Here is a 16,482-nt window from a genome sequence, read left to right as displayed (position 1 = left end):
GCTTTATTAGATACAAGGCTTTCACAGACACATCCCCAACAGTGAACATGCTTTATTAGATACAAGGCTTTCACAGACACATCCCCAACAGAGAACATGCTTTATTAGATACAAGGCTTTCACAGACACATCCCCAACAGAGAACATGCTTTATTAAACACGAGGCTTTCACAGACACAAGGCTTTCACAGACACATCCCCAACAGAGAACATGCTTTATTAGATACAAGGCTTTCACAGACACAAGGCTTTCACAGACACATCCCCAACAGAGAACATGCTTTATTAGATACAAGGCTTTCACAGACACAAGGCTTTCACAGACACATCCCCAACAGAGAACATGCTTTATTAGATACAAGGCTTTCTTTAGTGCCACCGCTGACTCGGTCACTGCTGATGCCCCCGTGCTCTCACATGTCTACTGACCCCCCCCCCCCCCCCCCCCGCCCCCCCGCCCTCTGATTCATTAGTCATTTCATCTATTTATTTCAACCCGTACCGCCTCATTCTCTAGGTGCCCAGTGTAAAGGATTCCTCAGTTAGGTATTCGGTTTGAATTGCTGCTCTAACATATTTTAAAAATGCTACTGGTAAGTGGTTTAGTAGAATGTTCTTGAAGATACATAGTTTACTGCAGAACACCTAATAACTTACTAATAACCTGAATCACAGAAACCAGGTTACTCTATCCTGATTGATGACATCTGTGTCATATTGCCTTGCTGTGCTGTCAGTAATGTGTGTGTGATGGTGTGTGTGTGTGTGTCTTGCTGTGACTTCCTGTTTCCCATCAGGCCATGCTGCACTTTCGCTCCAGTCTCCTCAAGACGCTGAGCACGCTGGTCTTCTCCCCACTGCTGCTGGCCGGCGTCTCCGAGCAGAAACAGCTCCTGGAGCTCGAGCTCTTCACAGACTACAAAGACAACTCGGTGTGTGTGTGTGTGTGTGTACACACTTGTCTCCTGCTGTGGTACAGATTGTGAATGTACTCAGCTCATTTCACACATGATCTGAAACACACACACACACACACACACACACACACACACACACGCACACAGTCATGGCCTCAGGAGATGACCACAAGCTGCTGATCTCATGACTCTCTATTTACAGTCATGAAGTAGTTGAGTTGACTCGTGCTGATCATTTCTTACCCTTTTAAACTCTGCTGAATGAGAACTCTCTGAAGCAAACATCTCTATATTCATTCACTACAAATGTCTCTATACTAATGCACTACAAACATCTCTATATTCATTCACTACAAATGTCTCTATATTAATGCACTACAAACATCTCTATATTCATTCACTACAAATGTCTCTATATTAATGCACTACAAACATCTCTATATTCATTCACTACAAATGTCTCTATATTAATGCACTACAAACATCTCTATATTCATTCACTACAAATGTCTCTATACTATCTCTATACTCTATACTTCATTAGTCATTTCACGCATCTATTTATTTCAACCCGTACCGCCTCATTCTCTAGGTGCCCAGTGTAAAGGATTCCTCAGTTAGGTATTCGGTTTGAATTGCTGCTCTAACATATTTTAAAAATGCTACTGGTAAGTGGTTTAGTAGAATGTTCTTGAAGGGCCCAGCCAGAGTCCAGACCTCAATCTGTCAAAAAAGTGAGTACAAGGCCAGAGTGATGGCAAATAATCGTTCCTGCTTCAAAACCCGGATTGCAGCTAAAAAGGTGCGGTCTATAATCATTGTGGAGACATGGAGAGGCTTGGTAAGTATAAGTAAGTATAAGTATATATACTTTTTTGATCCCTGCATTTAACCCAATCGGTGAATTAGTGAAACACAAACAGCACACAGTGGACACACAGTGAGGTGAAGCACACACTAATCCTGGCGCAGTGAGCTGCCTGCTACAATGGTGGCGCTCGGGGAGCAGTGAGGGGTTAGGTGCCTTGCTCAAGGGCACTTCAGCTGCGGCACACTGGTCGGGGCTCGAACCGGCAACCCTCCGGTTACAAGTACAGAGTGCTAACCAGTGGGCCACGGCTGCCCTAAAAAATTTTATTTTTCTTTGGTAGGTATTATAAGAACCATTTTGAGAGCTGTGAATGCAGATAAAGATGTTTCCATTGATTATTTAAAAAGAGTATGAATAATTTTGGACATGCCATTTTTCATAAAGCTTCTTTTTTTGATTCCATGTTTATACCACATTGTATTACAACCTTTTGACATGTGGTAGTGTCATTTTTAGTCAGAACAAACATATCGATAAAGAGAAAATCAACATTGAATCAATATTTGCCAGGGGTATGAATAATCTTTTTCTTAACTGTATGTAGAGCACATTCTAAAACTCAAAATGATACACAGTTAAGTTCCAGTAAGATATAACTTTCAGTTTCATTTTCTCGCAGTGCTACAATATTTGCATGACACCCTTGTCTATAGACTATTCAGTTGATTCCAGCAGTGGATTGCAGTCTTACCCATTTGTGTTTGTTTTACACAGAAGCGCTTGACGGAAGTCACCTGAACCAAGATGTCGTCAACATCCCAAAAGCATAAAGAGTTTGTGGCCGAGCCCATGGGCGAGAAGTCGGTAAATGCTCTAGCAGGCATCGGAGAGGTTCTGGGCAAGCGTCTGGAGGAGAGGCATTATGAGATAAGGTGAGCCTGCCTGCAAGTAAATCTCGTCCTGAAGTGAATCGCTTTGTCAAGTCATTTAGGCACAAACTTCGGTAAAGTAAGACAGAAATTGGCAGATTCGCAAGATTCACGTTTTGGGGTTAAAAAAATCATAGTCGAAACGTTTCCATTGCACAATAGGCAGCTCTATTTGATTTGACTAATAGTCAGTCATAATACCAAGCCTACTTCTGTGCAATACAGAAGTCTGCGTTAACATTTATAGTATTGAGGTGTCCATAATAAATGTACAAAAAATAACCTTATTTCTGCGATTAGTTGAAGACCACAGAACCATTGCTCCACAGATCTACAGATCTAAGTCCATGTTAATTTGGGAGAGTGCAGGCTGCAGCGTATGCTAATTTGGGGAGGGGAAGGAAGAGTTTAAATTACAATAAACAGGTGTACTGAAAAAACATGAACAATGTCAACGGGGTTTGAAACCAGGCAATACGGAACACATACATGGCTGGCGGGCCATAGCTGCCAACTCTCACGCATTGACCGTGAGACACACGCATTTGATTAGTTTCACACACTCACACGCCACACCCACGATTTCTCACGCTGAAGTGTCAACCCGGTCGGTCAGGTGCCTGAAAAATGAGTTTAGCCTATAGATCTACCTGTTGAGCCACGGTTATGCTTTCAGAGACGGTGAGAGGGTTCAAGAGCACCCCCTGTCTGTGGAATTTTCTAAATTTTCTCTCATTTGCGATGCTACTTCAAAAGCCATCCCAGGCGCATTCCCCCGGCTTCAGGTAGGCCTATGCTTTGAGTATTTTTCACGCTGAAGTGTCAACGTGGTAGGTCAAATACCTGGCAGATGAGGTTCAACTAAACTAAACCTATACATGATATCACACATCATGTGAACGAGCGGAATCTAAGCTTTCCAATGATATTAGCGCCAAGTTGCTGTGATAAATGGTTCGCGAGAAAATTATCATTGAACCGACGTGCAATTTAGGCTAATCATATTTGCATTTTGCACACAGTGCACACCCATTACTCTCGGTTGTAATATCTCACTAACCCTTCACACAACATGTGGCAAACCTAAAAGCACAATAAACAGCAAACCGTACCGAATACGAGGATATAAAGCATGCCTCTGTTTTTGAAATTGCAACACATTTCTACATAGCTTCATTGGGGCGAAATTATAATGTATTCTAATGTAAACTATTTGTCAGTAGGCCTACATACATTTTTGTAAATTGCTCAGTAGATTATCCCACTATCATGGTTCTTATATTGTCAGGTTCCAGCCAATCCCACTTACACAGATAAATGATATTTATATTGCCATGCTTTCTAGTGACATTAATGCAAAAATATAAAGAAAATCAAATAAGGAGACACAAATATTGATATAAAGCCTGACATAAGCCATATGCAAACATTCACATCATGCAGATATGGGTACATCCTGAAAAAGGAATAGCCTGTAGGCTATGGCCATTACAATGACCAATATATTATCTTAAATGAACTAGCTGAAAAACACAGGTGACCACTTCTGCATAATTTCATGGAGTGCTGAACATTTCTGAACTGTGAAATGGACCATATGTTTTTGTGGTTGTGAACTTATTGCAATATCACCATAACTATTCCACCTGTGTATGCATGGTTATAATTCTGAAGTGCAAAATAGCTTAGGCTACAGCACAAATATTTCCATAAAAATAAGCAAGTCTGACCTCTGAATTTATTTTTAAAAGTGCACCAGATTGATGCATTTAAAAGTTAAAATATACAAACATTTCTTAAATTCTTACAAAACACCCACCCACTTTTTAAAAGTGTTAGTTTGGACCCCCCCCCCCCCCCCCCCCCCACTATTGCCGTGCGAAATACCAGTGCTGTTTGTACGCCAAATAAATAATAACCTATAGGTTTATGTAAAACTCCCCATTAACAGCATCACGTCACTAACCACAGCTAGACTGCACAATGGTAGGCCTTCAAAAGCATGACATTTTCGCTTTAGTTTGATATTTAATTTACTGTATCCGCTTTCATGCGTTCATTGAACGTCCGCAGTGCTGTAATGGAAACCTTATTGCGTAGCCAAGTAGCCTATATATTGAGTTATTTTTAAATTATGCATGATTTACTTTTTATTAATTTCGTAGGCTGGCTTTATTTTGTTATATAGAAGTATCTAAATAACCTGGTAAAATGTACCAGAATTCAGGAAATTGCATCTAGTCCAAAAAAAAAATTCTGGGGGAGGACCCCCATACCCCCCACTGAAATGTCCCACCCACTTTCAGAATGCCTCCATCGCCCATGGTCCTAGCATTAGGCTAGATCCCTTTGATACCAATGTTAATTTAACTCTGGGACCCTGGTCCCTACACCTGAGAACCAATGTACTTTTTTTTTACTGTACGGTATAATGCTGAACGAGCCAAACAAACATTTCCGCAGCAAAATTTTGGTTGGCCCCACCAAATCTCACTCCAAGGTTTTTTGAAAAGTTGGCAGCCCTGCTGGCGGGCATGTTATCGGGAGCGCCATCTCAAGCTTTGTCGAGTTTGCATGCAGCAGATTATAGCATACCTACTGGCTGTTGGCTACATAATTTCAATGTGGGCAATATATAGGCCTACTGCTCAAAAGAATTAAGGGAACACTTCAATCATACACTGGATTGGTACTCTGACACTGTTTGGTTCTGAGCACAAGTACAATTTTTTCAGGCTAGTGTTCTATTTTGCAAGAACTTTCAGACATTCTGTGAATGTAGTTTGAGATGGAGAAAAGGGTGGAAGGTTTCAAAAAATGTGTTTTAACAATTGTGGAAAACTGTAAGTGTTCCCTTATTTTTTTTGAGCAGTATAGTAGGCTAGCCAAACTTTGGCGATTTTAAGACCCATAGCCTAGCAAGGCCATTCTTTTCTGCACTTAATTTCGTCCTTGGAATTAGGCTTCCACTTTGATAAGAAACTACATTTTCGTACAACATATATACAGCAAAAATAACAAAATTTGGATCAAGCAATGGGGAGAAATCTCAGGAGGAAGAAAATTGCCGCTGCGTGACGGGGAGTGCTTTGCATTGCATTTGCTTTGCAGTCCCTTTGTCCATGAGTCACGTATAACAGGTTACTCTGGCGGCCGTTAGATAGCAAAATCGGATTGGCAGATAGCGGACCGCTGGTGGCAAGGCAGTAGGTTTGGTCTCAGCTTCCCAACACAACCCCAACTCCTGTTGTCACGATACCAACATTGTTTCAATATCGGGCAATTCCACGGAAAATTGACTTTTTGTCACATCCATAACGCCAGTAAAATGCCTTGGCATTTGTATGATGTGAATGATAACATTTAATTTTTTGTGCATTTTTTTCTCATTTACATTCATCAGCCAAAGATATGCTCAAATTTCATGTAATCATTCACATCATACTAGCCTGGCAGGCCATCCTATATCATTGAAATGTATAGTCTGAAATTGAACCATTCACCTCGCCTCCAAGGGGCGGGCAGAGAATTGTCTTTCAAACTGCCTAGGCATGCAATAGGCCAGCGCTACGACCAATCAGAACAAAGAGCAGGATGACGTGGCCAGAGCGATGAAAACAGTGAACGGGGAAGTCAACTTTTACCGTATCCGGTCGGCAAAACGGCAGATACATCCTTCTTCGAAAGGAATGGAAGCATTGTGTTGCTCAACTTTCAAAGAAAAGCACAAGTCCAACTCCTCCAAAGTTGACGCCAACGCCGATTCAAACAACCGCTCTTCATTCGCCATAGCCACCTTCCTTGTAGCTACCATCGCAGGACTGTCGTCTTTCTGTTAAGCCCGCCTTAAGACTCTCTAACAAAATAGAGCGCTGTGATTGGATGACGTCCACGGCGTCAGCCAATAGAAATCCCTATGGTTTGATACTAGACGTACAGGCTGAGCAAATTAATTTGCCGTCGCTAGGGTGCGTCTAGATTTCTAGGCTAACATCATACCATACCATCACATTGTATTGGCGTTATGGATGTTACAAAAAATGTAATTTTCCATGGAATTGCCCTACCAATAGTAAGTGAAGAATCTCGATTTCAATACTTTTGCGATTTTTTTAATTTGCTTTGTTTTGTGTGATTTGTGAGATCATTCACATCAGTGGCAATCATAGAATCTTTCTGGGATGAGATCATAGAAGAGATATCTGGTGTCTAGCAATGTTCATTTCTATGAGTAGGCCTATGGAAATACACCATAGTTTATCTTTTATTTCTTTGCATTGTGCAGGCTACATTCACAAATACACTAGCCTACATAAACAGAATATAGGAACAGGAAAATGTTTGTTTATTGTGACTGCAAGATTGGCAGCCCAATTAACAGTGATGGTGACTTTGACTTATAGTCTGTGCTATAGCCTATGCGACTGTCCGTGCAGCACACCCTTATTCAACATGACTCCTAACTTTGGTTGAAAGATTACAGAAGCTAGGTTTAGCTGTTACAATATCCTGGGTAATATCCTAACAGCTAATGTTATTTTACACAGTAAAATTCGCATTTGAAAGCCTGGTCACCAGTTGCCAGTTTGTATGGCTAGTTATTTTACTTAGACTCATAATGAAAACGCTTTGTATGTCCCCTTTCTTCTTCTTGGGTGGCATAGCTGATCTACAGTACAAACCACAAAACGGGGCAAACATGTGCATGCTGAAGGGCAAAGGGAATATCAAAATGTTTTACTCTGGCCTTTTATGGGGCATGTATTGGCAGACAGCCCTGTTAACTTACCGTTGTTGTTGACACACCCGCTCGCTTGACTGCCAGTGCAAAGTAGCCTGTGCTTTGACCATAGGGCTTTGACACTCTCCGTGCGTGTAGCGTGCGTGAAAGATAACCCTTCCCCCTCGGTTTTTCAGCCAATCAAATGACGACGTTTCTTGTACTGTCATGCTGGCTGTCGGAATGATCAGCAGCACAAATGAGTTCGCTAAAATAATAATAATAATAATAATCTTTATTTATATAGCACTTTTCAAAACAAAGTTACAAAGTGCTGTACAATAATCTGGAACATATTGGTGGGGACAATTTTGTCATCTTAAAATTTTGATTAGGACTAGTCCTTAGCGTCCCACCCTAAATCTACGCCCATGGCTGGTGGTATGCCACTTGTGGTCTGCCGTTGGACCACCATCTCTTTAAATTTAACTTGTCATGAATATTAAGAAAAGTTAATAAAATGATATATGGAGTATAACTGAACAAATGAAAAAGATTTTAGACCAATAGTGGCAAAATTAGGGCTGTCAAAATAACTGATTAATTTTGATTAATTAATTTGATTAAAACAATTAAAACAATTAGTGCAGATTAATCGATTCCCTATGACCTTTGACCCCGAGCCGCTCTAGTCAGTAAAAATTAGACTGTAAAATGGAGAGAGAAGAAAACGTGCTGCCTGGGTCATTGATTGGAACATTTACTTTTAAAAAACGGCCTGATGGTTTTGATAAAAAAATAAAGTGTTGAAAATAAAGTCCTCTGCAATGTCTGCAGCAAGGAATTTGCATATCGCCGGAGTTCATCAACTCTATAGTCACACATTAATGCAAAGAAATAAGTGTTGACATTGAGGGGAGTGTTAATTTATTTTCATTGTGTCCCCTAAGTTATATCTGTGGCCTGAAATTCCTTGTATGTGCAAAAAAAACTTCTTCCAGAAGCACTTTTGAATTTATTTCCTCAGCATATTAGGTCATTATTTGAACAGTGAAAATAATAATAAGAGTTTTTTTAACTTTAATGTCACTAATGCTGATTATTCAATGATTCATTTGAATTTAAATATTTAAAATACTTTCACAGCAACAATTATATATGCGATTAATTTAGATTAATTAATCACAGAGTATGTAATTAATTAGATTAATTTTTTTTAATCGATTGACAGCCCTAGGCAAAATATTGGGCAATTTGTCTGCAACCCGCCAGGGAACGAACCAATGAGCCAGAAAATGCCAGCGGACCGCGAGCTATGCCCCAATGGACCGACAGTGGTCCGCCAGCCTCTTGCTATAATTACATTCAAAAACATACCTTCATATTACATCACAATTGATAAATGAACGAAGTTTAAAACGAAAAACACAATATATCAGAGGGATTACACGAATAATTAGAATTAGTAAGAAAAAACAAGATTTGTACTAGCCTGGGTGCCAGCCGAACTTAGTCCCGTCCACAACATTTGAGGTCGGGAAGTTCGGTCTGGCATTGCTCCATTGTGGAGCAAATATACTCGCCCTGGATCTGGTGGACCAATCAAATCGGGCTTTACGATGATGGACAGGTGAGCAACAGCGCCTCGTCTATCACATCATCTGAGCACACTTAGATTAGGCCTATGTTTGCAACAAAAAAGCTGTGGCTAGAAGGAGACATGGCTTTTAAGACCCCATATGGAAAATGCATATTATTTAATGAGGTTTTATCACTGAAAACGATTATTTCTGAAAACTTTGGCCAAAGTTGAGATGTGGGAAAACTCATGGTTTTACTTTCATCAAGAGAAAACAGCGTGTTGCATTGTGACATGTTGTTCCCTCGTTCGTTTGAAATCTCTGATTGACCACAATGGAGCAGTATCAGACTCATATTCTGACTAGAATTGAGTATGGCAACGTCAGGCTAGATTTCTACCATAATTTCCTGTTAAATTAAATATTTCATGGTGCTATTGTGCTGCACGGCCACCAGATGACGCTATTTCACTGCTTGCTTTTACATCCAAAAAAGGCCCGAAGTGCAGTGAAATGCCGCCATCTAGTGACCTGAAATATGTTATATATATTAGAAAAGAAGCGACCGTCGAATAATCTTGTACTTCCTTGTCAATTATTCGTGTAATCCATCTGATATATTGTGTTTTTCTTTTTAAACTTTGTTCCTTTATAAATTGTGGAGTGTCATTAAGGTACGTTTTGGAATGTAATTACTCTTGACATTCGACATTAAACGACCACAAATTTAGGCAATGGGCACAGTCTTCGGGGCTGACACTTTGCATAAAATTTCTCCTCACTGCTGAAGTCAAATTCTGTTATTCCTGTTCTATATATGTTGTACCAAAATGTAGTTTATTATCAAAGTGAAATGGTTGCTGGCATAAGTCAGTGGCGTTAGTTTAAGGATGATCAAGCATGAGGCTCTTGCAATGATAGGGCAGGGACTGAGCCTATAGTTCCATATGCATGGTAAGGTGCTCTATGACAGTGAGTGTCATGGTGATGGTGCCAATAAGTAAGTCTAAGAGAATAATGTAAACAAGTAATATAAAAACTATATCAGTGCAAGAATAGGTTGAAGTAATAGGGTTGCAGCCATTGGTCAAGTATTGAATAAAAAAAACTAAGTATTAAGTACGGCCACAACCCAGGCTGTGGGAGGGAGGGAGGGGGGGGGAATATGCATATGTGCTAATATAGCATGTAAACAGTGTAGCAGTAAAACAGTAGGCTAGTGGACAGTACGTACACAAACATGGAAACACAGAAACACTATGCAGAGAAGTCTATCTCTCCTCTACCCTTGGTACTACCTCTCCACTAGCTAAGCCTCCACTCACGTTACTAAGGCAACACAGTACAACACTGTAGAACATGGAATCTATGCAACTTCTGGTGGAGAGACCTACAGGGAGTGTTGATGCAGAAGCAGAGCTCAAGCTGGTCTAACTATACTAGAGATGAGAGATATTGCTTAAATGATAATTGACCATGAAGGCAGATGGCACACGCCAACAATACATCAGCAGTGGTATGGGCCCTTGCCAAGAGCAGCTTTATAATCCACCCCATTCAGTCCCCATTGACTGCACCATGCATAGTATTATATATATATATATATATATATATATATATATATATATATATATATATATATATATATATATATATATATAGGGTCATTCCACGACAACTCAGCCACATTACACCTCTCAGATTTTGTCATGTTGCCAAACAAAGGAATCTGAAGTTTCAGGTCAATATCTCAAATGGTTTTCCTGTAGCGTCCATTTGATTTTCGGGTGCCACGGCCCTAATTGACACATTGGAATTTCACATTTCATCTTTTGCCATGTTTGGAAGCCCATAACGTTTGTTCTAATAGTGGAAACTGGTGTGGTAGCTGGAAACTGGTGTGGTAGTTCACTGTAGCCTGTACTACACAATTCTGGAGGCAGAATCAACATTCCTTACTGTTTGGGTGAGAGGTGGGTCACCAAAGTCCTAAAAAATGTTGACGGCATGTGTGATTTTTCTCTTTTTGGGTGGCCCTAGCACCACAATTAATGATCATATTTCATATATTCTAAACAGGATTATTTGTTATATGTGGGAACCTTGCTCTTGGCAAAATTAATTTGAAGGGTATGGTACCACTGGTGGGGGTTTCATGGGGGTCCAAAAACCCTCTCCGGCAGAGGTGACTCTTTTGGAAGCCCATATTTGGACTCCCAAATGACCTGAGTCTGAAGCTTTGAAATGTGTGTGTGCAGATCAATAGGCATCAGGCAAATATTACATATAGGGATAGACCATTTGAGTGTAGACCACATCAAATATTACATGTAGGGATAGACCATTAAAGATCACATCAAATATTACATATAGGGATAGACCATTGAAGACCACATCAAATATTACATATAGAGATAGACCATTGAAGACCACATCAAATCCCTAGATTTATGACACATCAGTCCCTAGATGTGTGAAGTGATTTTGGAAGCACTAGCCTTAATAACAGGGAAGCTATTGAATTTTCCCCCCAATAAAAATATATAAATAGGGCGAGTCAGTTTTTCCATAATTAGCAGGTGTAGTATGTTGCTAGTGAGGCCCTAAATATGTGTTGTGATTTTGGAAGCACTAGGCTCAATAACAGTGAAGCTATTTAAATGTATCTTTGTATCCACTTTCGATTTTCTTTGTAGACTGTCCCTAGACGCTCGGCTGAAAGCAGAATGCTCACAGGGATGCGTTTTATTTATCTACATATGTACATGGTTCTTTCGAATGAAAACCGGTGTTACGGATCTCAATGGGATTCATGTTAACTGGGGATAAACAATCAGCATGTCATCACGAGCAGGTAGTTTTACCTAATTTACAGCAGATGTCACTCCGATTCAAGAAATGTTAACGTTAACCACACTAACTTTGCGTTGTCAGTACAAAATACTTTGCCGCAGAGACCAGGCCTTTTCTATAAACTTTGCCAAAGCAAAAACATCATTTTCAAACAGCCAGCATAAAATCTCATATTCCCAAAATATATCTGGATTGCATCTTCCACAACCTGAAGATCACAGAATTCACACAAACGTAAGTGTTCAGGTGTACCTTTAAATCGACGCACTTCCACTGCCAGAGGTAAGGTACTAGTTCTCAATTGAGCACAGAGGGACCTCTGCCTTCTCTTTAGATTAAGGAAAATATAAGGTTCTGTTACAGAATCATTCTTAAATTGAACATAATTTCTACGTTTTGGCTTCTTCCATATGTCCTGTTTCCATTATCTACATATTTACTTAACAGTCTTTGTCTGACAACATTTATATTACATTGCAAATTATTTTGGTACATTATATGCAAGTCAGACGAATACAGTATTATTGAAACCTCTCCAGACCAGGGGTAATGCTCTATCCCAATTAAAAATTTTCCTAGTTAGCCTTTCCTCTGGGAGACTGACATGGCAGTTCCACAATCGCACCATTTCACACCTTTATTTTACAATACATGGATCCCATCCTGCATCCCCATTAACCGCTACCTTTGCTGCATATTTATGCACACCAAGAAAACACCTTAAAGCACGGTTTTGAACAGAGTTACAGTCAAGAACCTCTTCAAAGCCCCAAACACCAGCAGCGTAAAATAAAACAGAGTCAACCAAAGATTTATACAGTTGTGTAAATGTAGAAAAACCAAGATCTGTACAAAATTTCATTTTACTCAACACAGAACCTAAAGCTCTTCCAGCAGACTCTGCTAATACTTTCCTTCCCTCTGTAAATTTCATATTTTCATCAAAAACAAAACCAAGATATTTATAATGACGAGTATACTTTAAGGGCACAGGGCCAAACTGAAATGTATGAATACTCTGTAGTTCACTTTTTTTCCTAAAATGAACAACTTGTGTTTTTTCGCTATTAATAGTAAGATGCCATTTACTACACCATGAACAAATAATATTCAGCATATTTAGTAAAATCACTTCTTTTTCAGCTATCAAAACAATGTCATCTGCATAAAGCAGAATACTTAAATTCATGTCCTCAATTGGCACACCAAAATTACCCTGTTTAATTTCTTGAGCTAAATCATTTATATAAAAAGCAAATAAGGAAGGGGAGAGTAAGTCTCCCTGCTTCACCCCAAAAGGCGTTGGGAACCAATCTGTTTTTAAATGATTTATTTGTACAAAAGCAATGGGGTCTTTATAAAGGGCTTGTATCAATACAGGCCCTGTTTTTTTTAAAACCATTCTGTTCATCTACCAACCCTCCATAAACCTCCAAAAAAGTATTAAGTCACTAGTGTTAAGTGTTAAGGACTCCTGAGTAAATTTTATAAACTGTGCTGATCAAACTAATCCCTCTATAATTCAACGGGACTCTAGGGTCATCTTTTATAGATTTCGGGATGGGTTTGAGTATTGATCTATTCCACTCAGATGGGATAATACCATTTTGAAAACATATGTGACACAAACAATGTAGGACATTACACAAGTTAGGGTTCTTCAGCACCTCGTTAGGGAGATCTTCAATGCCCACAGCTTTATTCTCCTTGGCTTTGTCTAGCACTGGCTTTGTCTAGCACTTTAAGTACCTCATCTAATGTAATATCACTGTTCAGTATATCATTTTGATAGTATATAGTATTCATCCCAGTTTCCAGCTCAAGTTTTACTTCACAGGTTACTTCTAAGAAATGATCATCAAATAAGGTGGAACTACTATAAGCATATAATTCACTGTCATCTTTGTCCCACTTTTTAAATATTTGACCAGATTCACAAGAAGAACCTCCACTTTCCAATAGAACCTCCATGGGTACTGATCTTTTCTTTTTTGGGCCTAACTTATGTATTTCCCTCCAGAATTGCTGAGGATTACCAGTTTGTAACTGTCCTAATTTGAGGGCTTGGCTTCTTTTAAACCTTCTTTTGAAGAACCTGAGCTGTCTATCAAAATTAGCCTGGCATTGTATGAATTCATTATGCAAGGCCCTCCTCTTCCAAGGTTCCCCAGGACCACATTTAAGGAATATTCTCTCTGCAGAACGCAACTTCAACCATAACTCATTATTCCAATAAGGTTGTTTAGCTCTATAATATTTCTTTGTAGAACCCATTTTTTTCACTTAACAATATTTCTCCATCTCAGCATGTAAAACAGTACAGAGATTAGTATAACACTGGTCCATCTTTTCCTGATTTTCCTGTACAATCTGTAATTGGCCTATTACCTCAAGTAAAGCGCTGCAACACCTCTCTGAAGACAGAAAATCAACAGGGTAATTCCTGTTCCTAGTTCCTAGTTCACTGTTTGACAGCGTCCACCCATTAACATTCCAGTGGGCTAACAAAAACTCTGCTAAGGTCTTATCACAACATAGTACATTGAGGAGACTAAACTAAGTTAAGTTATGCAATCAAGCAGTATCTCAACGTTAGAATACTGTTTGGATGTCGAGTTTAGCATGCTTACTTACAGCTGCTTGTCAATTTCATTACTCAGGGCTCATTTTATTGCCTCTGACACTGAATGTTTGCAAAATCCCGATGTACTGTAAATGGAAAAGTAAATGTAAATAGAAGAGTTGCAAGACTCAAAAGTGCTTGTCCCAAGGAGAAGTAGCCTACGAACCTTTATTTTATCTAACTATGTAGAAAACGTTATGAATTGCATCCACACATCAGCAGCCTTTGAACTGTGTTACAATTGCAAGGGTTCCCTCACAAACGTCTTAAAGTGACAGTTAATTAGACCTATACACTACCAAGACAATCTTAACCCCCCCCCCCTTCCTTCACAAATGCAATCAAATTCTGTTGGAAACACTGATGAGCCTTTATGATCTATCTAAGAGAGACAAGAGACAACAAGATGTCTTCAACCTTTTAGGCATAGGCTAGGCAACGTTGCCATGTTAATTTGGGATAGAAGCCTTTTCACAGAGATTCATAACGTTTTCCACAAACGCAATAACGCTGCATTGCATTGTGGCTATAAGAGACCCTCTGTCTCGCTATCCAGAGACATTCTCTTTGGTGACCACTATTTACCGATTTCCGGCTCCCATTGATTTCCATTCAACACATGTAAACAAAACGTCAATTTTAAGCACACTATGTGGATATTTTATTTATTTTTTTTTAGTATTTTTTGTATTTTAGTATTTTTTTTTTTTTCTTTCTTCTGTCTCTATTGTGCAGTAGAGTTTTTTTATATTTATTTACTTATATTACTTTTTCTGCTGTAAGTGCATGTTGTGTGTGATGTCTCTAAATGTGGTTCTCTCCTGTAATATCTTCATATCTTACCATACTGATTATGTGAATATGCTTTGGACAGTGGTGGGACAGGCTGGGGTGGTTGGTTGTGAGGAAGAGCTTTAGTATGTGTGAGTGTGTTTTGTGTTACTTTGAGGACCCCCTCGAAAATGAGATGTCCATCTCAAGGGGTTATCCTCTAATAATTGAATTTGAATGTCTGTATGCTACTGAGACCTTGAATTTCCTCTTGGGGATCAATAAAGTATCTATCTATACCACAACAGTGCTTGTTTTTGTTTGTGTATTTTTGTACGTTTTTATTTCCACTCCTTCATTTTTTCTCCTGCTGTTTCCCTTTCTGCAGGCATACGTAGTACTTGGCCAGTTCCTGGTCTTGAAGAAGGATGAAGAGCTCTTCCGTGATTGGTTGAAAGACACATGTGGTGCCAATTCCAAACAGCAAGGTGACTGCTACGGCTGCCTTCGAGAGTGGTGCGACTCCTTCCTGTAGACGACCAGCTCCGCATCTGCAGCGCCCATCTGCCGTAATGTCTAGTCTAGCTCCAGATTGTCTGCTGAGCTTCTGCGTATAACTGATGACATGTCATGGATGGGGGTTCTAAATAATTTCTTTAGTTCTTTGGGTTTCAGTTTTGGGTTTGAGTTTCAGCTACCATGACTCTTAACACAAGTTGGGCGCGTTCACGTGAGCAGCGTCTGTGGTCTACTGATTGTCTTCACTGCTCGGTTAAAGGATGCCTTATTCGACTGTTATTTAATCTCCAGTGAAAATGCGTATTACAAACACATACTGTTGGCATACATCATGCAAGCTACCTAATGTTGATCCAGTTTTTAAGCGATTTTGAAGGATATGTTTTTAAATATATGCAGTCTCATTGGGTGTAGAACAACATTGTTTCTCTCTCCTGTTCCAAACATGACTGGCTGGCCCTTGGGTCTGTTTCTTATCCAAATACGACACAAAGCAAAGCTGAGCGTGGCAGTGGCACAGCAGTAGAAGGTCGTCTTGCTGCTAGATATGTTGAGCACACGCAAATTAAAGCTACTGCCTGTCACCATTGGCCAAAATGTGAACGCAGACATAATGCACAGAATGTTTTCCATTGTCACATGCTTTCTTCTTTCCATTTCACAACTGTTAAACCGATGATTTCAGCATGTAATATTTGTCTGTAAGGTTTGTTTAAAGAATCGATACATGTTTGAAAGAACAATAAAGTGTAAAGATAG

At 39.5% G+C, this 16,482-nt stretch overlaps 2 protein-coding genes across 3 annotated transcripts in view; both read left to right on the top strand.

Moving 5' to 3' along the window:
* The window catches only part of LOC121709344 (seipin-like), a 14,324-nt gene extending 11,697 nt beyond the window's left edge, over positions 1-2,627 (top strand). For both annotated transcript variants that reach the window (XM_042092665.1, XM_042092664.1), the window contains exons 5-6: positions 798-932; positions 2,503-2,627. In XM_042092665.1, the coding sequence (XP_041948599.1) occupies positions 798-932; positions 2,503-2,526 (159 nt within the window). In that variant the 3' untranslated portion in view covers positions 2,527-2,627. The remainder of the gene's footprint in view (positions 1-797; positions 933-2,502) is intronic.
* LOC121708956 (barrier-to-autointegration factor-like) lies at positions 2,533-16,482 on the top strand. Its single transcript, XM_042091939.1, has 3 exons — positions 2,533-2,660; positions 5,530-5,533; positions 15,593-16,482. Exons 1-3 carry the CDS (start codon positions 2,533-2,535, stop codon positions 15,737-15,739), a joined length of 279 nt encoding a protein of 92 aa, XP_041947873.1. The 3' UTR covers positions 15,740-16,482.

The sequence above is a fragment of the Alosa sapidissima genome, chromosome 5, assembly GCF_018492685.1.
Source record: "Alosa sapidissima isolate fAloSap1 chromosome 5, fAloSap1.pri, whole genome shotgun sequence".
Lineage (NCBI taxonomy): Eukaryota > Metazoa > Chordata > Actinopteri > Clupeiformes > Clupeidae > Alosa > Alosa sapidissima.
Note: the sequence above shows the minus strand (reverse complement) of the source record. Positions and strands in the feature narration are given on the sequence as shown.

Excerpts from the sequence above, each read along its gene's own strand:
- LOC121708956 (XM_042091939.1), top strand. The coding sequence starts at position 2,533 with ATGTCGTCAACATCCCAAAAGCATAAAGAGTTTGTGGCCGAGCCCATG.